The following is a 21,745-nucleotide window of genomic DNA, read 5'->3' as shown; positions in this document are numbered from 1 at the left end:
AAATTAAGTTTTGTTACCATGAAAAATTTTGAGCTGTTTATGGTGGGATTCTCTGATTAAACATTAATCTCTCTAATGGAAAACTCAATATCAGACCAAGACTTACATGACTCCCTGTCTATTCAGACAGAAAGTAGCTCTTCTAGAGTGTGGTCCACACCATCATAAGATGAATGTCCAGAACAGTAAGAAAAGGATGCGGAGCACCTTCCTTTCTTGCCAGTAAACTCCCTCAAAAATTCCCACTCGCCTTTCATCCCTCTGAGTTGGTAAATTATATGGTAAATGATTTGCAATGCTTGGTCATATAGAAATTTTGACAGGTAGTCCAATGAGTCAGGACATACCAATTGCAAGCAGAGGTATGCCATCACCCCACTTTTCCTTTCTTTGTTGTGTAGTCCCACTCCTTTACAGCCCTGTACTGAACTCAAGTTCATAGCCTTGTTTAGGTCCTCCAATTTTTTTATTCCGCCCCCCCCCCCCCCCCCCCCCCCCGAAATGCATTTCCAGAATATTTTCCCCCAGGTTCTCTTTGCAGGTAGATCTTCCACAGCTTTGCACTTATGTACCAAATTCACCCTGTTTGAATAAGACTGCTTCCCAAAAAATCTAGGCTAAAAAAATCCATACCCTCTTCTTAGTATGATTTACTTTTCCACCAAACTTCATGTAATTTTCAAATTTACTTTCCAATACTTAGGTTTAGGATGCAGGTTCAAGTTTCTCAACTTTAGGGCTTCAAACGTACATCTCCTGCGATCCCCAATCCGCCCTCCAAAGAGCAGTCTCAGAAGACAACAGTCCCAGGCTTCCATCTAAACTCTCCTCAGCAGTGCAACCAGGCCAGCCACACATGGGTTATAAGTACACAGGTACATCTGCATTTTCAAGACTCAAAGAGAAGTTGCTGTTTTTTTTCACACAGTCCTGAAGACTGTATTAGATGAGACAAAAAAGAGACAGAAATAATAATAATAAAAAAATAAATCTATGGCTCATGACTGTTACATTTCATAATAAGGAGGAGTTCCTTGATCTCAAAAATAATATTCCTCTCTTCACTTGCAGCTTTATTTCCACTAAACAAAACTCCCTCCTGTACACAGGTGAGATACACTTCCACATGAAATACGCGGTTAAAAAAATATATCGATATTGGATTTGGATCAGACTAAGCAGAAAAAAAAATTTGATCTGTATCATGCTAGAATAAAACCAGAGGTAAATAAAAATAATATATTTTCATGTTTACATGGAAAACCTATATATATATATTTAATAACTCTCAATTACTCAAGTATAAATATTTAGTAGAACAACCAGATGTGTCTTGTCAGGGAAAAAGCAGACTTTAATTTTACAATACTACAAGGCTTCTCTGATTAACTTCAAAAATAATATAGGAAAGACATGTTCATTAGAGTCTCATTACTTGGCTGGGTAATTGCTGTTTGTATCAGAAACACAAATCACAAGAAAGGTTGTAACAGTTTTGCAGGTAACCTTTAACCACATTTATTACAGTACAACACGCAATGATGATTAACACCACAACAAACAGAATCCTTAATCCCTCTTTGATTAATCCCAGAAACCATCTATGCATTGTTTCAAACAAATCAGTGAGCCACTGATTGAAAGGGTTGATACTATATTGAATCTTTCTCATGTGCTCTTTCAGGAAACTAATGGATTTGTGAATTGACTCATTACGATCAGAAAGGTTCATACAGCACATTCCCTCAAAGCCCTCACACCCATGCCCTTGAGCCAAAAGCAAGAAGTCAATAGCAGCTCGATCCTGTAAGAGTGCATGTCGCAGACTATTTTGATCTGGTAACATCTCCTCAAGTATCTCTGTTGTGGCATTGGCTTGCTTCTCGGCCCAGAATACCAATTTTTCTAAGTTGTTAAGTGTGGCCACAGATGCCACTCCAGGCATCCATGCCAATGCCGTTCTAGCTGCAACCCCACACAATTCAACATTATCATTGCAATCCAATGCAAGCAATGCCCGTTTATGTCTGGCGATCTCATGCAACTGCGAGAAGCTAGGAGCAAATATAGTAAATTTACCTAAGTAACATGGACCTCCAATAGCATTTGCAGGGATACCTTGACAGGCCCTATTCCCGCAAATCAGAAAAACATCAGGAGGTAAGGCCATTGCTGTACGATTGTTCTAAACGCTATAGCTGTTACCCCTTGTCTCCGTGCCATAAGCCCCTAAACCCTGCCTAGCAGTGTCATTGTAATCACAGGTGTTACTTGTATTTCTGTACCCGTATGGCCCTTTCCAAGTTCCTGTAGCAGGATCTCGGTAATTCATTCTTATTTGTGGTAACACATTTGGTGCTGCTATATTTATTGTTTGAAAATGAATACTTGTAGGAGGGTCTTCTCGGTCACTAGTCAAACATAAGTGATTCAAGACAACCAATGCCTCGGACAATTGTTCATCGATGTTCTTGATGTCTTTTAATCTCACTAATTGTTCCTTTAAAACCTGGCGTGATTGGTCAACCATCACTTGGCCCGTGGGAGAATATGGAATACTCGTTTTTGGCTGAATCGGTAGGAAAATCCATTCCAGAACTCGAAAAAGCTGCCCTATCATTCCACCTTTGCCATCACCTGTGGCACTTATACTACTCCTATTCCCAGTGCTGTTAGTGTCAGTGGCATCCTCCTGATACTGTTTCTGTCTTTGTCGCCCCTTACTCTCCCCCTTTTCTTTTTGCCACTGACCATTCACCGCAAATGGGTGAGACGCATGAATGCTAATTAGGAAAGAGAGTGTAATGTCTGCTATATGGCTGCAGGCAGTGCCAGCTGCAACCTTAGAAGCTATTTGCGAAAGAGCCTGCCGGTGGTCATTTGTTAGCGTAATCTGTGGCTCTGCACTCCTGCACCGCAATAAAGGTAGTAATATAGCTAAGGCGTCATTAGTAGTCCGTACAATGTGGCAACCCCTCTGAATGTTATCCAGGAACATTTGTACATCTGTCAAATTATGTAACAGGATAGTTATATCACCTATCTGGGGACGAATAGTCTTTTTTGCATTGCAGTATATGCCTCTCATAAAAAGAATGCTAGAGAGAAGCAGCACAGCCGCCGCTGCCTCCATGGTTACTTCAGACAGGCTGCAGGGTCCTGATCTCCGCCCCTCTGCTATGTGCCAACTCGATCCCGGATGTCCCGCGTCACACCGTGATGACGTCAATTTCCCGCGTCCCACTGCGATTCCTTTGTTTTCCGCGTCTAGCTGCGATCTCTCCGTGTCTCCCCGCGATCTCTCCCCGCGTTGAACCGTGATCTCTCTCTGCGTCTAGCCGCAATCTCTCTGCGTCGAACCGCGATCTCTCCCCACGTCTCCCCGCGATTTCCGCGTCTCCCCGCGATTTTACCCCGCATCTCACAGCGACTTCCGCGTCTGACCGCGATGATGTCACTGTCCCGCGTCTCCCCGCGAGTCCTTTGTCCGGGTCAGTGCTTGGAGTTTCTCAGTATATCTCAGGTGTTCCGGCTTCTGTCAGGTCTCTCCGTGTCTCTCAGAGCTGTCCGTGTCTCTGAAGCGTCACTCAGGGCTCTCCGTGCCACTGAAGTCTCTCCGTGTGTCTCAGGTCTCTCAGCATCTGTTGGGTCTTTCAGCGTTTCTCAGGTCTCAGCTTCTCTCAGCGTCTCTCAGCTTCTCCCACCGTCTCTCAGCTTCTCTCAGGGCTCTCTGTGTCTCTGAAGTCTCTCTGTTTCTGTCAGCATCTGTCAGATCTCTCAGCGTCTCTCAGTGTGTCCGGGTCACAGCCTGTTCGGGTCTCAGCCTGTTCTGGCATCATATGTTTCAGGAAGCATGGCCGAAAGCACGACAGACACCAGTATGGTCAGATCATGCTCCCTTTTATTGCCCGAATAGCCTAGCTTTTATAGTGAACTAAATAGAGGCGGATAGTGTCTCACACAAGATTATTGGTCAAAAGCACTCAGACAAACAACTACAAGAAAACAACCGCACCTGCAAGAAAACAACCCCCTTGTGATTAGCAGTCACATAGATCCCATCCTTGAAGCCAGCTGCTGGCAACAATATTTTTCTGAATTCCTCAATTGGGTGATGTGGGAACACTGTCATGGGAACTTCTCATAGTTGCCCTGGTAGCTTGGTCTGCTCAGCTGCAGCAAGCTATGGGATCTTTGCTGTTTCAAAAAGACCTTCAACAGGGCGACTACTTAAAGGATCAGGGGCACAGGTTGTGTTTGCCTCTGTCCTTCCGATAGGGGGGATCGATGCAGACTCATCACATTAACACGTGGCTTTGAGATTGGTGCAACTGGCAGAACTTCGGGTTTGCTGATCATGGGAAGGTCTACCTGACACCAGGCCTGCTGGCACCAGATGGGATGCACCTCTCTCAGAGAGGGGTAAGGATTTTTCCTCAGGAGTTGTCAGGGCTGATAGATAGGGCTTTAAACTAGAGTCGAAGCAGGAAAGGGATAAAACCAGGCCCGCCAATGAAGAGCTAAGGGATGGTGTGCTAGGATCAGAGAGACCGTGTGCTAGTGAGGTCCTTCGGTCTGCTCCAAAAGGTGCTGCATGCAATTAGGCACATTTGAAATACTTCTACACAAATGCACGCAGTATGAGGAATAAAATGGATGAGCTAGAAGTCTTGGCCCAGTCCCACAACTACGACATCATTGGCATAAGCGAAACCTGGTGGGATGAGTCCTGTGGCTGGTGTGTTGCAATAGATGGTTACAGGCTCTTCAGGAGGGACAGGCAGGGTAGGTGAGGTGGTGGGGTGGAGGCGTATGTGAAGCATGGGCTGGACTGTGTGGAACTTCAAGTTGGCGATGGCAAAGTTGAGAGCCTCTGGGTAAGGATTAAGGGACGAACAAATAAAGGGGATGTCGTTGTGGGAGTCTATTACAGACCACCAGGCCACAACAACAATGCCAATTAAGTATTCTTTGCAGAACTAAGAGATGCCTCGAGATCAACTCCCCTTGTCCTTATGGGGGACTTCAACTTGCCAGACATCAACTGGGAGTGCCACACAGCCAACACGAGCAAGTCCAGGAGGTTCATAAAGCACCTAGATGATAACTTCTAGGTGCAAGTGCTAAGGGAGCCAACTAGGAAAGGCGCCCTCCTAGATCTGTTGCTGGAAAACAGAGAGGGTCTTGTGGAGGACGTGGCAATTGGTGGCCTTCTCAGCCATAGTGACCATGAAGTGGTTGAGTTCAAAATTTATGGTGACAGAAGGAAAACTGCCACCAAAACTTCAGCCCTGGATATGGGGAAAGCAGACTTCAGGCTGCTCAGGGAACTAGTCAGCAAGGTCCCCTGGGCAACTGCTTTTGAAGGCATTGGTGTCCATTGGTGCTGGTCAGTCTTTAAGCACTGCCTCCTAAAAACACAGGATCAGGCAATCCCAAAATACTGGAAGTCAAGCAGGCGGGGCAGAAGGCCGGCCTGGCTGACCAGGGATTGTCTACTGGAGCTTAGGAAAAAAAGAAAATGTATGGCTGCTGGAAGGAGGGTCAGGCAATGTGGAAGGAATACAGGGACACTGTTAGCGTTTGTAGGGAGAAGATTCGTGTGGCCAAAGCCCAACTAGAGTTGAAGCTGGCCAAGATTGTGGGAGGCAATAAAAAGTTTTTTTTTAGATATGTGAACAGAAAAAGGAGGACCAAAGAAAACATAAGTCCACTACTTAATGGAGAAGGTCTCCTCACAGACAATGACACAGGCAAAGCAGAGAAGTTTAATGCCTTCTTTGCCTCTGTCTTCAATGCTGGTGATGGGCTTCGGGACACAGGGTGCCCTGACCTGGAGGACTATGATGGTGGGAATGACAACCTCCCAACCGACCCTCAACGTGTGCGGGATTTGCTGCTCCGCCTGGATCCATACAAGTCCATGGGTCCAGATGGGATTCATCTCAGGGTGCTTAAAGAGCTGGCTGATGTCATCGCGGGACCTCTCTCCATTATTTTTCAACGATCTTGGGAATCTGGAGAGGTCCCAGTAGACTGGAAGCTGGGAAATGTGCTAATTTTCAAGAAGGGTAAGAAAGAAGACTCTAGCCATTACAGGCCTGTCAGTCTCAGGTCAGTGCCTGGTAAAATTATGGAGAAGATGATCCTTGAAGTTACTGAAGCGCACCTGGGGGACTATGCAGTCATTGGTCCCAGCCAACATGGGTTCACGAGAGGTAGGTCCTGCCTAACAAATTTGATTTCCTTTTATGATAAGATCACCCATGTAGTCGATCAAGAGAAACCAGATGATGTGATCTTTTTGGACTTCAGCAAAGCTTTTGACACAGTTTCCCATAGGATCCTACTGGACAAAATGTCCACCATACAGCTAAATAAAAACATCATACGATGGGTGAGCAATTGGCTAACGGGCAGGGCCCAAAGGGTTGTGGTAAATGGGGCCGCATCTGTCTGGCAGATGGGCACTAGTGGGGTCCCTCAAGGGTCCATTTTAGGGCCAGTCCTATTCAATGTTTTTATAAATGATTTGGATGTAGGACTAGAAGGTGTTCTGAGCAAAATTGCTGATGACACCAAACTTGGAGGAGTTGTGGACTTTGATGAGAGTGGAAAAGCCTTGCAGAGAGATCTGGACAGATTGGAGAGCTGGGCGATCACCAACTGCATGAAGTTTAACAAGAGCAAGTGCTGGGTCCTGCACCTGGGATGGGGCAACCCTGGCTATATGTACAGACTAGGCGACGAGACGCTGGAGAGCAGCCTAGAAGAGAGGGATCTGGGGGATCTGGGGATTGTGGTTGATAGCAAGTTGAATATGAGCCAGCAGTGTGCCCTGGCAGCCAGGAGGGCCAACCATATCCTGGGGTGCATCAAGCACGGCATCGCTAGTCGGTCGAGGGAAATGATTGTCCCGCTCTGCTCTGCGCTGATACGGCCTCCCCTCAAGTACTGTGTGCAGTTCTGAGCACCACAGTACAAAAAGGATGTAAAACTGTTGGAGAGTGTCCAGAGGAGGGCAATGAAGATGGTGAAGGGCCTAGAGGGGAAGACGTATGAGGAGCGGCTGAGGTCACTTGGCCTTTTCAGCCTGGAGAAGAGGAGGCTGAGGGGATACCTCATCGCAGTCTACTGCTTCCTCACGAGGAGGAGTGTAGAGGCAGGTGACCTATTCTCCGTAAACACCAGTGATAGGACCCGCGGGAATGGTGTTTAAGCTGAGGCAGGGGAAGTTTAGGCTGGACATCAGGAAGAGGTTCTTCACCGAGAGCGTGGTCGCACAGTGGAACAGGCTCCCCAGTGAAGTAGTCACTGCACCACGCCTGTCTGAATTTAAGAAGCGATTGGACTGTGCACTTAGTCACATGGTCTAAAATTTTGGGTAGACCTGTGTGGTTCCAGGAGTTGGACTTGATGATCCTTATGGGTCCCTTCCAGCTCGGGGTAGTCTATGATTCTATGATTCTATTATTATTATTATTATTATTATTATTATTATTATTATTATTATTATTATTATTTTCATTTATTTTCTGTCCTAATAAACTGTCTTTTTCTCAACTCACAGGCTTTCATTTCTTTCTAATTCTCTCCCCCATCCCAGAGAGGGAGGGGGGAGGGTGAGTGAACGGCTGTGTGGTGCTTAGCTGCCCACTGGGTTAAACCACAACTAAAGTTCCATTTCAGCAAAACACTGCTTAATAATGAGAAAATCTCATTGTGATTTTTGACTTACTGTTAAGGAGATACTTTTGTCTGCCCCTTATTATCTAAGTACTAAAGCAAGTGTCAGTAATCAGATCACACAAACAACCTCCCCATCCAGTATTCCCGAGCACCATCCCAATCTCACACTTGCAAAATCAAAGTTATGATTCAGCAACCAGAACACCTGTCCAGAAAATACTGGAGGGACCTTCCCTCCATTTTCTTCTCTCTTTTTTCTCTCCTGCATAGTAATGGTTTAGTGCATGATGGAGACATAGGCAACATGTTTTTGCAGTCAAACTTATACATGTAAATATACCACTGTTGACAGCATTTTAACGTTTCATCAGTCACACACTAAAATGATATGGAAGAAAACATTTGTTAAATATTCACTGAATGTCAAAATGACAAGGGCAGAAATACATTTCCAAGAACTTCAGAATTAATAAAAGATAGTTGTAGGATTTATTCATTTAATTATTTATTTCTGTGTAGAAATCTTGTATTTCCTAAAAAGTCCTAAGGGATACTCTAAGAAATGTATAAAAATACAGCCACAAAGAATTCAGTTCATGTTTTCCATCCTTTAGGAAGGAAAAAAAGGTGATTTTAACCTCACTAGATGCTTTAATACAATTTAAAACCACTGAGATAATATATACTTTTCAAAATTTCAGGATAAAAGGTTTGCATGGCATTATGTTTATCACAAGCCTAGAAGCAACATTTTACTAATATACCATTACTGTCCTGATGAAAAATAGTAGAAGCCAACAATTTAGAATTTTCTTATAATTTAAAATGAACCTTTTTCCTCTACAGCAAACAAAGTATGGTTCAGATATTTAAATATCAGACCTTTTCACTAGCTAACAGTCATCATCTGTAAATAAAAATAATTTTAAAAATACATACAACAGATAATAATCCCATCAGTAAAAATAAAAATGAGACAGGATGCAGTTAGCAGAGAATAAGGTTAAGGATCTAAACATGAGATCAATAAAATAAATTAAAACATAAAAATTGTTATCTGTAAGTTATGGCTCATATTCCTGTATCCTACTATGTTTACAGTCCCCATTTCCACAGTCTCTAGCCATCAAAATGTTTTATTTTATGTATATTATACCAAGAATTTTACCAAGAACATTCTTTTGTAAAAACTGCCCAATACTAAAAAGTTTGTTTCTCATATCTTCACTTTTATATCTAATTATATACATTATATCATATTTTTCTTGCAATATGAAACCTGCCCACCTGTATGTGGAATCCTTTCATAGCAATCAGAAATACTTTCTTAGCTAGATCTTCTAAAGTTTTGTGAACCATACTTCATGTTAATACTGCCTGTCGTAGTGCACAGTCTTCCTACAGTACTGTGTCCCTATAATTCATGGGGCTGCACAAAACTGGGTTCTCCAGATACCAGTCAAGAAAGATAATCTCCTCTGTCATCCTTTCTCATCTTATCCTCCCCATCTTTGTCCGTAAAAAGCAGAGAGAGTGGCCATTGACCAGAACTTTTATTTTGTATGAAGAAAGCAACCTGCTCAGGAAAAGGTCACTCCATTCATTTTGACTCCTCTGCTTGCTTTCCTTCAGCAGGAAGCAACCTACAAAAGGGAATGTGCCTCGCAGATTCACCAACACTATCGTCAGAGGAATGGTCTTGACTCTTGAGGAGAGGCAGGGTTATCTCAAGTGGTGAGGAAAACATGGTCCAGAATTTGTTAGGCTGCTGGAGGGAGACGTATACCTCTTGCAGAATCATCTCTATTGATGAGGAGATGCAACGCCAGCAGCAAACTTCTCGTCCTCTGTCCTAAGCTCATACAAGGACCTAAGGATCGTTGCATTACCAGTTGGGCCCATGACTAATAAGGAAAGGCACTTGAAAGGTATCACTGAAAAAGAGATCCAAATTGTTAGGAAGGAGGAATGCTCTGTGACACTGCATGGATCTGCCTTGGGTAACTTATAAAGGAAATTCATTTGAATTATTTCTGTATCTGTCTGTAGACCAAAAAAAAAATGTTATCTGCAAGTTGTTGTTCAGTAGGTAGACATTAAATTTCACCACAAATGGTATTTTGCAACAATTATTAGACTAACTCGAGCAGTTACTGTATATAGTGCCCATGGTTGAAATTAAAAAGAGACAAATTGAAATGAAAAGCTGACTCTTAGCCAAAGCTGAAGGGATGCTGCTGATACCATCTGCTAGCATAGTCCATAGGAACTAGGAAACCACAGAATTAGCTTTATATGAGGAACTGTGTTTCATCTGCTTTTTAGGGAAGATTAACAGGAGCCTGTTGTCCAATTGCAATATTAGTACCCATTTAATATTGTGAGAAATTAAGTTGTGTTTTTGCAGTAGAGAATTACTTTTCTGTATTCCAAGGTAGTTGTGTAGTCATAAAGAGAAATGCTAAGTAAATAAGTGGACAGTAGAAGGCCTCACTGTTCCAAAATAACTTAGCAGCTTGAGAAAAACAGGATGAGCAGTGTGAGAACAGTAAAACAAAGATTACAAGTTCTCAAAACATAAGAAAGGAGAAATTAAAGAGTTGAAAAAAAAATTGTACATATATGGTATAGAGGAGCATTGAGTAGCTTGTGAACCTGTAGTATTCAGCCAATGAGGAAACAGGGGAGGTGATCAGGTGTCGGGTAATAGGGAATAAAAGGTTATGATTTGTTTACTAAAAGGTGCTCCTGATTGACAGGACGCCCGCCATTGCAATCACTAATAAAATAGCTTCACAGAAGATGCTGTCTGAAGAAAAAGTTATTTGAGATTTTTCTTACAGTTTGGGGGCTCTTCCAGGATCTTGTCACCTGCCGAAGATTTCTTGCCACCACAGACAGGAAGGTGCACTCCACTGATTTCAGCAGTCCTGTCAGTGGTGGTGGGTTGTCTCAGTACAGATGGCAAAGGACTGAGACTGTTAATCTGAAGACAGGCTCTATGAAGTTCTGGGGAGAACGGAGGCCAGCACTGACATACACAGACACAGCCCAGATATAGTTCAGACTGAATTGGGAACAGGCACTGGGATTACTGCTGATAACCCGGACTGAGAAGCCGTGCACAGACCGAGGTAAGGGAAACTTTACCGTATCTTGCCTCAGGTTGGATTCAGGGAGACTCCTGTGGAGTGTGAATGAGATGCACTTATAGTGCAAAGCGATCATGGAGTCCAGATCTGCAAGGCTCTGTAGTCCTGTGAGGGGATGAACGAAATCCCCTCGGCTGGAGAGGGACGAAGTGAAAGAGAGGAGTGAAAGAGAGTCTCGAGGGTTTGGGGCCCTTAGGTGTATGGTACCCTGAGCACAGTGAAGTGAGGTGCTTGGCAGTATACCCCACCTCTGTCCTCATCCTAGGTGAAGCATGTGATACCCTGTGGGTGGTAAAGTCCACAGCAGCACGTCAGGAAGAGCTGGGGATTAAGGGTTCCAAGAGTCAGCAGGGTGGGGTTGGAGACCCTGGGATTGTGCCTAAAGATAGTCCTTTGGAGAGAATGATAAGGATTTGGAAAAACAACCCAAAAACTAGGAAAAAAGATTAAAAAATGGTTTGATATTGTGTAATTATCTGGCCTAAAAAGCTAATAAAAGGAACTTCAGTATTTTGGCCAAATACTTTGGCCAAAAAACGGGTCTGATGAAAATTCAGGCTTGAAATGTATATGTAAACAATAAGGTTTTTGGAGGAGTAATCAAGTTATGCTCCCTAAAATCCTGATATTGCACCAGAGGCAGCGGCAGGTGCTCCAGGAGGGGACACAGCAACTGCAGCTGACGCTGTCCCTGGAGAAGTCGCGCCGTGGAGCGTGGATCAGAGCAACTGCTGCTGTCACTGATGCAATATTAGGATTATAGGGAGCATAACTTGGCTCCTTCTCCAAAAAAGGAATCTTATTGTTTACATATAAAGTTAAAGCCTGAATTTTCATCAGACCCATATTTTGGCCAAAATACTGCTGTTTCCAAAATTGGTTCATTTATCCAGACTGATATACAATATTTAACTATTTTTTTTCTTTTATCATCTCCTCTAATTTTGAGATTATTTTTCCAATTTCTTATCGTTCTTCAGGAAGAACTGTCGGTAGACACTCCCCAAAGGAAATCTCCCTGTCCCCTGGAACCCACATTCTCCCATTTCTCCTAGCCCTTGTCAGTGTGCTGCTACAGAAATTTACCTCCTGCAGGGTACCACGCAGTAAAATTCCAATTCTGGAAAAGTGGGGTGTACTGCCAAGCACTTTACCGTGCAAGGGGTACCGCACAACAAATTTCCTGAGACTCTTCCTTTCTCTCCCTTATCTCACGCTTTTTCCGTTTTCGGCAGTTGCCCTGGTTTCAGTTAGAACAGAATTAATTTTCTTCCTAGTAGCTGGTGGAATGCTGTGTTTTGGCTTAGGATGAGAAGAGTGCTGATAACACCCCGATGCTTTAATTGTTGCAGAGCAGTGCTTATACTAAGCCAAGGACATCTCAGCCTTTTGCTCTGTCCTGCCAACGGGCAGGCTGGGGGTGCAGTAAGAGCTGGGAGGGGACAGACCCAGGACAGGTGACCCAAACTAGCCAAAGGGGTATTCCATACCATCTGACGTCATGCTAAACAATATATAGGGGTGGCTAGCCGGGGGGAGGGGGCCGGACTGCTCGGGGTTAGGCTGGGCATCGGTCAGCGAGTGGTGAGCAATTGCATTGTGCATCACTTGTTTGTACATACTATTATTACTTTTGTATTATCACCATTGTATCATTATTATTATTATTGTTATTATTATTTTTGTTATTATTATTTTCCTGTCTTATTAAACTGTCTTTATCTCAACTCACGGGCTTCACTTTCCATTTCTCTCCCCCATCCCAGAGAGGGAGGGGGGAGGGTGAGCGAACGGCTGCATGGTGTTTAGCTGCCGGCCGGGTTAAACCACGACAGCCATGCAGCTCGCGGAGCTACAGAACCGCAGATAAGAACTCCACACTCGCTTCGTACAAAAGTAGGTGTCAATCACACATCACACAGAGTCTCACCTGACCCCCAAGGCAATACTTAATATTTCTTATCTTGGTCTGTGCACAGAGTTACCAGATCAATTCTTGAACTCGGAGTGCCTACCTTCTTCCCTTCTCCACTACTTCATGGATCATGCCTCTTTAACCAGTCTCGGGCCCAGTGCAGGGAAGAGGTGGAAGAGAGTAGATGTGGGAAGATGCCCCCAGCTTGTTTCTCACTGCTCCAGCCCATCAGCAATAGGTAATAAATTTTATTAATTTTCCTATGTGCAGTCTGCTTTACCCGTGTTATAAATGAAGTCTCAACTCAATCTGAATTTAGTAATATTTATAAAAGGAATATTTATAAAAGGTACAAAAGACAAGTAAGCAGCGCTGGGTGCGCAGGGAGTCTGCGCTCTATCAACACACACACATGAACATCAAACATTCGAAATACATAGAACATTGTTTTTACATAAAAAACATGAGTACGCCTATACATATGTACAATCAGAAAAGGTAACAAACAATCCTTTAAGTTCCATGACTGTTGGGAATTGGCACAAAGGGCGTGGACATGAGTCCGTGGAACAACTGTTCGATCTGAGCTTGCTTTAAGCAACCAGGAGTAGGCCTCAGCAAATCCCATGGCCTGCTGTAGCTGAGCAAACCAAGCTACCAGGGCAACTATGAGAAGTTCCCACAACAGTGTTCCCACGTCATCCAATTGAGGAACTCAGAAAAATATTGTTACCAGCAGCTGGCTTCAAGGACAAGGTCTATGTGACTGCTAATCACAAGGGTTTTTTTTTCTTGCAGGTGGGGTTGTTTTCTTCTAGTTGTTTGTCTGAGTGCTTTTGACCAATAATCTATCTTCCTCCCCACCTAAACAAACTAGTGTCCACCGACCAAAAGAGAACACTTGGGAGAAACTTTCTGAAAAGGTTCACCAACTTGAAGAGAGATTATTCTCCTCCGTACCTGTACAGAGCAGTGTCTCAGCTGTCAGGGGTAGGCGTTCACCTACACAAGGAAGACGATATGGTGGGTACTCACCCCGTGCCACCCTGTGGTTTTACTTACGAGACCATGGAGAGGACATGAGAAAATGGGATGGAAAATCTACCGCGACCCTAGAGGCACGGGTACGTGAGTTGCAAAAGAAAACAATCAGGAAAAAGGGATTCTCCGAAAAGTTTGCTGCTCCAACTTCCAGCAGACAGTCCTTCAAACACAGAAACGAAGAAGATTCTGACCAGGATTAGGGGGGCCCTGCCTCCAGCCAGGGGGAGGAAAGGGACAATCGAGTTTATTGGACTGTGTGGATTCGATGGCCTGGCACATCACGCGCACAGAAGTATAAGTCTTTAGTAGACACCGGTGCACAATGTACTATAATGCCATCGAGCTATAAAGGACCAGAGCCCATCTGTATTTGTGGAGTGACAGGGGGATCTCAGCAGTTGACTGTATTGGAGGCTGAAGTGAGTCTGACTGGGAATGAGTGGGAAAAGCACCGCATTGTGACTGGCCCGGATGTTCCATGTATCCTTGGCATAGACTATCTTAGAAGAGGATATTGCAAGGACCCAAAAGGGTTCCGGTGGGCTTTTGGTATAGCTGCCTTAGAGACAGAGGGCATTAAACCATTATCTACCTTGCCTGGTCTCTCAGAGGACCCCTCTGTTGTGGGGTTGCTGAGGGTCGAAGAACAGCAAGTGCCAATCGCTACCACAACTGTGCACCGGCGGCAATATTGCACCAACCGAGACTCCCTGATTCCCATCCATAAGCTAATTCGTCAATTGGAGAGCCAAGGAGTGATCAGCAAGACCCATTCACCTTTCAATAGTCCCATATGGCCAGTGCGAAAGTCTAATGGCGAGTGGAGACTAACAGTGGACTATCGCGGCCTGAACGAAGTGACGCCACCACTGAGTGCTGCAGTGCCGGACATGCTGGAACTTCAGTATGAACTTGAATCGAAGGCAGCCAAGTGGTACGCCACAATTGATATCGCTAATGCATTTTTCTCCATCCCTCTAGCAGCAGAGTGCAGGACACAATTTGCCTTCACTTGGAGGGGAGTCCAATATACTTGGAATCGGCTGCCCCAGGGGTGGAAACACAGCCCTACCATTTGCCATGGACTGATCCAGTCTGCGCTAGAGCAGGGGGAAGCTCCTGAACATCTGCAGTACATCGATGACATTATTGTGTGGGGTGACACAGCAGAGGAAGTTTTCGAGAAAGGGAAGAAAATAGTCCAAATCCTTCTGAAAGCCGGTTTTGCCATAAAACAAAATAAAGTCAAAGGACCTGCATGAGAGATCCAGTTTTTAGGAATAAAATGGCAAGATGGACGTCGTCAAATCCCAATGGATGTGATCAACAAAATAACAGCTATGTCTCCACCAACTAGCAAAAAAGAAACACAGACTTTCCTAGGTGTTGTGGGGTTTTGGAGAATGCACATCCCAAATTACAGTCTGATTGTAAACCCACTCTACCAAGTAACCCGTAAGAAGAATGAGTTTGAATGGGGCCCTGAACAACGACAAGCCTTTGAACAAATCAAGCTGGAAATAGTCCATGCAGTAGCCCTTGGGCCAGTTCGAACAGGACCAGATGTAAAGAATGTGCTCTACACTGCAGCCGGGGAGAACGGCCCCACCTGGAGCCTCTGGCAGAAAGAACCTGGGGAAACTCGAGGTCGGCCCCTGGGGTTTTGGAGTCGGGGATACAGAGGATCTGAGGCCCGCTATACTCCAACTGAAAAGGAGATATTGGCAGCATATGAAGGAGTTCGATCTGCTTCGGAGGTGGTCGGTACTGAAGCGCAGCTCCTCCTAGCACCCCGATTGCCGGTACTAGGCTGGATGTTCAAGGGAAGGGTCCCCTCTACGCATCATGCAACTGATGCTACATGGAGCAAGTGGGTTGCACTGATTACTCAGCGGGCTCGAATAGGAAACCCCAGTCGCCCAGGAATATTGGAAGTGATTATGGACTGGCCAGAAGGCAAATACTTTGGGATATCATCAGAGGAGGAGGTGGGTCGTGCTGAAGAAGCCCCACTGTACAACCAGTTACCAGAGAATGAAAAGAAATATGCCCTGTTCACTGATGGGTCCTGTCGTATTGTGGGGAAGCATTGGAGATTGAAGGCTGCTGTATGGAGTCCTACGCGACGAGTTGCAGAAGCTGCTGAGGGAGAAGGTGAATCGAGTCAGTTTGCAGAAGTGAAAGCCATTCAGCTGGCTTTAGACATTGCTGAACGAGAAAAATGGCCAGTTCTCTATCTCTACACCGATTCATGGATGGTAGCAAATGCCCTGTGGGGATGGTTACAGCAATGGAAGCAAAACAACTGGCAGCGTAGGGGCAAACCCATCTGGGCTGCTGCATTGTGGCAAGATATTGCTGCTCGGGTAGAGAACCTGGCTGTGAAAGTACGCCACGTAGATGCTCATGTGCCCAAGAATCGGGCTACTGAAGAACATCAAAACAACCAGCAGGTGGATCAGGCTGCTAAGATTGAAGTAGCTCAGGTGGACCTGGATTGGCAACATAAAGGTGAATTATTTATAGCCCGATGGGCCCATGACACCTCAGGCCATCAAGGTAGAGACGCAACATACAGATGGGCTCGTGATCGAGGGGTGGACCTGACCATGGACGCTATAGCACAGGTTATTCATGACTGTGAAACATGTGCTGCAATCAAGCAAGCCAAACGGTCAAAGCCTCTTTGGTATGGAGGACGATGGCTGAAATATAAATATGGAGAGGCCTGGCAGATTGATTACATCACACTCCCTCAAACTCGCAATGGCAAGCGCCACGTACTTACAATGGTGGAAGCAACCACCGGATGGCTGGAAACATATGCTGTGCCTCATGCCACCGCCCGGAACACTACCCTGGGCCTTGAAAAGCAAGTCCTATGGCGACATGGCACCCCAGAAAGAATAGAGTCAGACAATGGGACTCACTTCCGAAACAACCTTATAGACACTTGGGCCAAAGAACATGGTATTGAGTGGGTGTATCACATCTCCTATCATGCACCAGCCTCCGGGAAAGTTGAACGATACAATGGCCTGTTAAAGACTACCTTGAAAGCAATGGGCACTGGGACGTTCAAAAACTGGGATACGCATTTGGCAAAGGCCACCTGGTTAGTCAATACTAGGGGATCTACCAACCGAGCTGGACCTGCCCAATCAAACCTGTTACGTACTGTAGATGGGGATAAAGTTCCTGTAGTGCATGTAAGAAATATGCTGGGTAAAACAGTCTGGGCTACTCCTGCCTCAGGAAAAGGCAAACCTATTCGTGGAATTGCTTTCGCTCAGGGACCTGGATACACTTGGTGGGTGATGCAAAAGAACTGAGAGGTCCGGTGTGTACCTCAAGGAGATTTAATACTGGGTGAGAATAGCCCATGAACTGAATTGTACCATGTTAATTAGTATATTATACTGTATGTTATCACTACCATGATTACTATAGGTGACTAATTAGAATGTATGGAAAAGAGTGTAACCTGAGCATGACATAAATGGTATGGAATAAGGGGTGGATAGATGTCCTGGTTTCAGTTAGAATTAATTTTCTTCCTAGTAGCTGGTGGAATGCTGTGTTTTGGCTTAGGATGAGAAGAGTGCTGATAACACCCCGATGCTTTAATTGTTGCAGAGCAGTGCTTATACTAAGCCAAGGACATCTCAGCCTTTTGCTCTGTCCTGCCAACGGGCAGGCTGGGGGTGCAGTAAGAGCTGGGAGGGGACAGACCCAGGACAGGTGACCCAAACTAGCCAAAGGGGTATTCCATACCATCTGACGTCATGCTAAACAATATATAGGGGTGGCTAGCCGGGGGGAGGGGGCCGGACTGCTCGGGGTTAGGCTGGGCATCGGTCAGCGAGTGGTGAGCAATTGCATTGTGCATCACTTTTTTGTACATATTATTATTATTTTCCTATTATCACCATTGTATCATTATTATTATTATTTTTATTATTATTTTTATTATTATTATTTTCATGTCTTATTAAACTGTCTTTATCTCAACTCACGGGCTTCACTTTCCATTTCTCTCCCCCGTCCCAGAGAGGGAGGGGGGAGGGTGAGCGAACGGCTGCGTGGTGTTTAGCTGCTGGCCGGGTTAAACCACGACAAACTGTTGTCACTTACATTTTCTAAACCTCAGTGTTGGATAAAAATAAGAGTTCTATGTTTAAATTTAGTCAGGTAAAGCAGGTAATTTATTTTTAATAACTATTTAAATGAATAATTTATTCTCTGAAGCTACTGAAAAGAATAGCTGAGATCTTTTTCAAGAACAGCCAGCTTCCCTCTTTTCCCCGATTTCCTGAAATAAATTTAAAAAGTAATGGATCAGGTTACTACATTTTGAGGAGAGTTCTTGGTCAGAAATATACATCATTACAGTTGTTTGCAATCCATCTCTCTGAGAAGGTAGATTTAAAACACTCCAATCCTCATCGTTTCCTTAGTAAATAGCTGAAACAGCCTACACTCAGCATCCATTACTGTATGTTCCAGTCTGATTTACAGACCTTTCCTCACATAATGCCTAAAGAGCTTACATGTGACTTCAAGTCTGCAGTTCAACCTAAAAATGTATGTTTGGTCATACACAATAGTATTTCTACACATCAAGTAGAAACAGAAACTCAAACTTTGTGATCTTAGTCGTACTCATTAAGAACACTCTCCTTTTGCTCCAGCAAAGCATTAGCTCCCACCTTTGCCCCTGGACCTTCATGTTTTTGTCTTCCCAAGCACAAAGAAATTCATAAGTAACAATCACAAGCACACATCCAAATCTGAGTACTCAAATTTATCAGCTGTATCATAACTAAGGGTCCAGTGGATCTTTCTTTATCACTTTCTAGTATTCTGACATCTCTGAATAATATGAGCAGATGTGGAGTAGTTTTAGCATGACTGTCAGGTACCTAAACAACCAAAAATCTGCATATGGAAATGAGCTGAAATATGGATATCATTTCCAAATGGGGAAGGCTCTTATTGTCTCAGCTCTTTGAGAATCTATTATGATAATTCCCACTGACTTCAGAGATGCCTACCTGATTAAAGAAGAGCTGATGAGTTGAAGGTTTCCCAGCTGCTAAGCTTAGCCACAAAGTCATTGATGACTCCAACAGATGGTCCTGCTTTTAGACCATTGAGAACTTTATGAGCCATTTATCCTTCAGGCAACTCATAATCTGAAATAAGAAACAGAATGTACTAATGTATTTTGTTACAAAATGCTCTGGGACATGTCTTCTCTGAGTGGCATCCAAACACCCTCAACTTGAACACAATTGCCGTAGTCAAAAAAATCAGCAGAGTTTAAGTTTTGTTTGGTTGTTTTTAAGGATTAGTGAAACAGTTTGAACAGTATTATAGAATGAGAACATTTGTCTTCTCACATGAAAAAGTCAGGTTTAGAAAGGTTTTATGGAAGGAGCATTATGGAGCTTGTAAGGAAGCCAGCTCTCCCTTTGCACCCTCCTTTTAATTCCAGAGCCACAACAGGGCTATTCAGTAAATAAAATCTTTCTTCAAAAAGCATTCACTGGGAGTCAGAGTCAGCCTGACTACAGTTGTTCTTGTCTAGAATCAAGTGATTCAACAGAAACATAAGAAAATCTTTCATGTATTTTTTTAAAGCACAATTTTTTGCTGACATAAGACAAAGTTAATGAGACAAAGAACAAACTCTTAAATAGTGTATACTTTACTGTAATAAATGCTTCTCTGTGAAGGATGTACTTTCTGGAAAAAAAATTAAATTATTAAATTAAATTATTAAAGTAATATCTGAACATGCATTCATAAGTATATATATGTACACTCTATCATAATTTGTGGGATCACATCTAGTCTTAATTCTACCAAAGAGTTCAGTGAGGTTCCCCAGGCATGGCATTTTAACCAACAACCTGTTTTTCTAAACTGTATGAGTAGTAAGTCTCTCCAGCACACATAAAGGAGGACTGTGATCTGGAACCATAGTGATTAGGGAGTTGTGCCTAAGGGTTACTGAAAGAGAATTGAAAGAAGGTGGGAAAATCTTATTTTTCCATTCACTCATTTGCCATTACCATTACTACTTCTTCAAACTGTAAGAGTTAAATAATGCAATCAGTTTATTCTCACACACTCACTCTTTCTGTATGAGCTACTTGGTAATTAGCTACTTGGTAATTAGCTACTTAGCTACAGGCAATAAAAAAAATATTCTATATCCTGTACAAGATACTTATACTTTAAATCAAGTCTTAATTCATCCTTTCTTGTTGTAAATTTACCTAAAATAATGATGTTGCAAGATGATGAGCAATACCACAGAATCTAACTTGCTTTGTGCTTCTTTTTATTTTCTTTCCCCAAGCACTTAAAATGTATTTATATTATGATTTTAGTTTAGAATGACTGTAATTCTATTGCAGAAACATGCATTGTAAGTGTCCAGTTCTATACCATCAGCTGTTTTGTTGTGCTCATTATGACCTCTGCTAAATCCATTGCAATAACTATGAGTTGATATAGAGGCATCAAGAACTCTCAACAGGAAGCCTGAAACTTTCAGTAAAACCACGGAAGCTTGTTAGTTGTTGGTGCTAAAGTTGCTGATTTTTAATGGTGTATTGAAGTTGCAGGTCAGCAAGTTTACAAGTTTGTGTTTTCATAATTCATTTTCTATTACCGAGCATTTATGAACAAAAGAAAAAAGAAATCAACAGGGATGGCAATGTGCTCCAGTCTTGTATGAAAAAATTGCAATTATTATTCTCCATCTCTAGAGTATGTTTGTAATAGTGCAACCCTAATCAAACTTGCTATGGGGTTTATGACAAGCTATTTATTGCTTAATTATTTTTCTTTTCTGCACCAATAAAATTTTTATTCTAAACATTTTCTATTGAATAATAGAAGCCTGCTGTGAGATCATTCCCACTGATTGAAGTCTGATTATTTTCATATAGCAGCTGTCACTAGGTATTCCACTTCCTTAAGCTCTATCATTAGAGAGGAATCACAGATCCATTTCTTACTGTAGATCATGTCATTTTGGTAACTGTGAGCCTGTTGAGCTAACTTTCTACAGAAGGGGAGTGGGAGTTCAGCTTAAATTAAAAAAATAAACAAACTTGTTTTAACATTATTTAAGTGAACAGACAGTTTTGCAGGGATATTGAAATGAAGACTTCATTGGGGGATCACACTCTTAGAAAGAGTGGGACAGATCTATCAACTTATTTTGGTGAAAGTCCAGTTTCATTCCATTTAGTATGATGGACAATGTTTAGTAGGTCTTCTGTTCTGTACTTATACTTTCTTGGCTTGGATTTCTTCCTGTATTTCATTAGCCTTGTTTTCATTAGCCTTGTAAACATTCTGGTATTAAAATGATCACTAATGACCTACTAATTAAATTTAAAGAGGTACTTTAACCATTGTATATGCAGACCCTAGTATATCTTTATATCTTAAAAGGCTATAAGATTCAAAAGCAGACTTCAGGTTACAATTCCTACAGTAAAGAATTTCTGGCTCAGTATAAGTATACACATTATAAATCCCCATGTAGGTTAAAAAAAAAAAAAGTGCTTCTGTGCAATTAACCTGATGCTGTTCTCTAGTAAAGTGTCAATATACCTCTTTGAAAAGGATTGAAGTGGACAACCTAGCATAGTCCATTTTAACAATGATAAATGGGTATATATGGGTATATACATACTATAGAATCATAGAATATCCCAAGTTGGAAGGGACCTATAAGGATCATTGAGTCCAACTCCTGGCATCACACAGGTCTACCCAAAAATTCAGACCATATGACTAAGTGCACAGTCCAAATGGTTCTTAAACTCCGACAGGCTTGGTGCAGTGACTACTTCCCTAGGGAGCCTGTTCCAGTATGCAACAACCCTCTCAGTGAAGAGCCTCTTCCTGATGTCTAGCCTAA

At 43.1% G+C, this 21,745-nt stretch overlaps 1 protein-coding gene across 3 annotated transcripts; it reads left to right on the top strand.

Annotated features, from left to right (window-relative positions):
* Positions 1–8,873: 8,873 nt before the first annotated feature.
* Positions 8,874–17,246, top strand: LOC140000555 (uncharacterized). Of its 3 annotated transcripts, XM_072030570.1 has the most exons (3): positions 8,874–12,737; positions 12,821–12,994; positions 13,555–17,246. In XM_072030570.1, exon 3 carries the CDS (start codon positions 15,114–15,116, stop codon positions 17,130–17,132), a length of 2,019 nt encoding a protein of 672 aa, XP_071886671.1. In that variant the 5' UTR covers positions 8,874–12,737; positions 12,821–12,994; positions 13,555–15,113; the 3' UTR covers positions 17,133–17,246. The 3 variants fall into 3 exon arrangements, with proteins under 3 accessions (XP_071886671.1, XP_071886670.1, XP_071886669.1); XM_072030569.1 differs by having other exon boundaries at positions 8,874–12,994; positions 13,634–17,246; XM_072030568.1 differs by having other exon boundaries at positions 8,874–12,994.
* The last annotated feature ends 4,499 nt before the right edge of the window (positions 17,247–21,745 follow it).

This window comes from Anas platyrhynchos, chromosome W, assembly GCF_047663525.1.
Source record: "Anas platyrhynchos isolate ZD024472 breed Pekin duck chromosome W, IASCAAS_PekinDuck_T2T, whole genome shotgun sequence".
Classification (NCBI taxonomy): Eukaryota; Metazoa; Chordata; class Aves; order Anseriformes; family Anatidae; genus Anas; species Anas platyrhynchos.
The sequence above is the reverse complement of the archived record's forward strand: the minus strand, read 5'-3'. Positions and strand labels throughout refer to the sequence as shown.

What these genes read in the sequence shown, in the direction of transcription:
- LOC140000555 (XM_072030570.1), top strand. Translation starts at nt 15,114, where the DNA reads ATGGATGTGATCAACAAAATAACAGCTATGTCTCCACCAACTAGCAAA.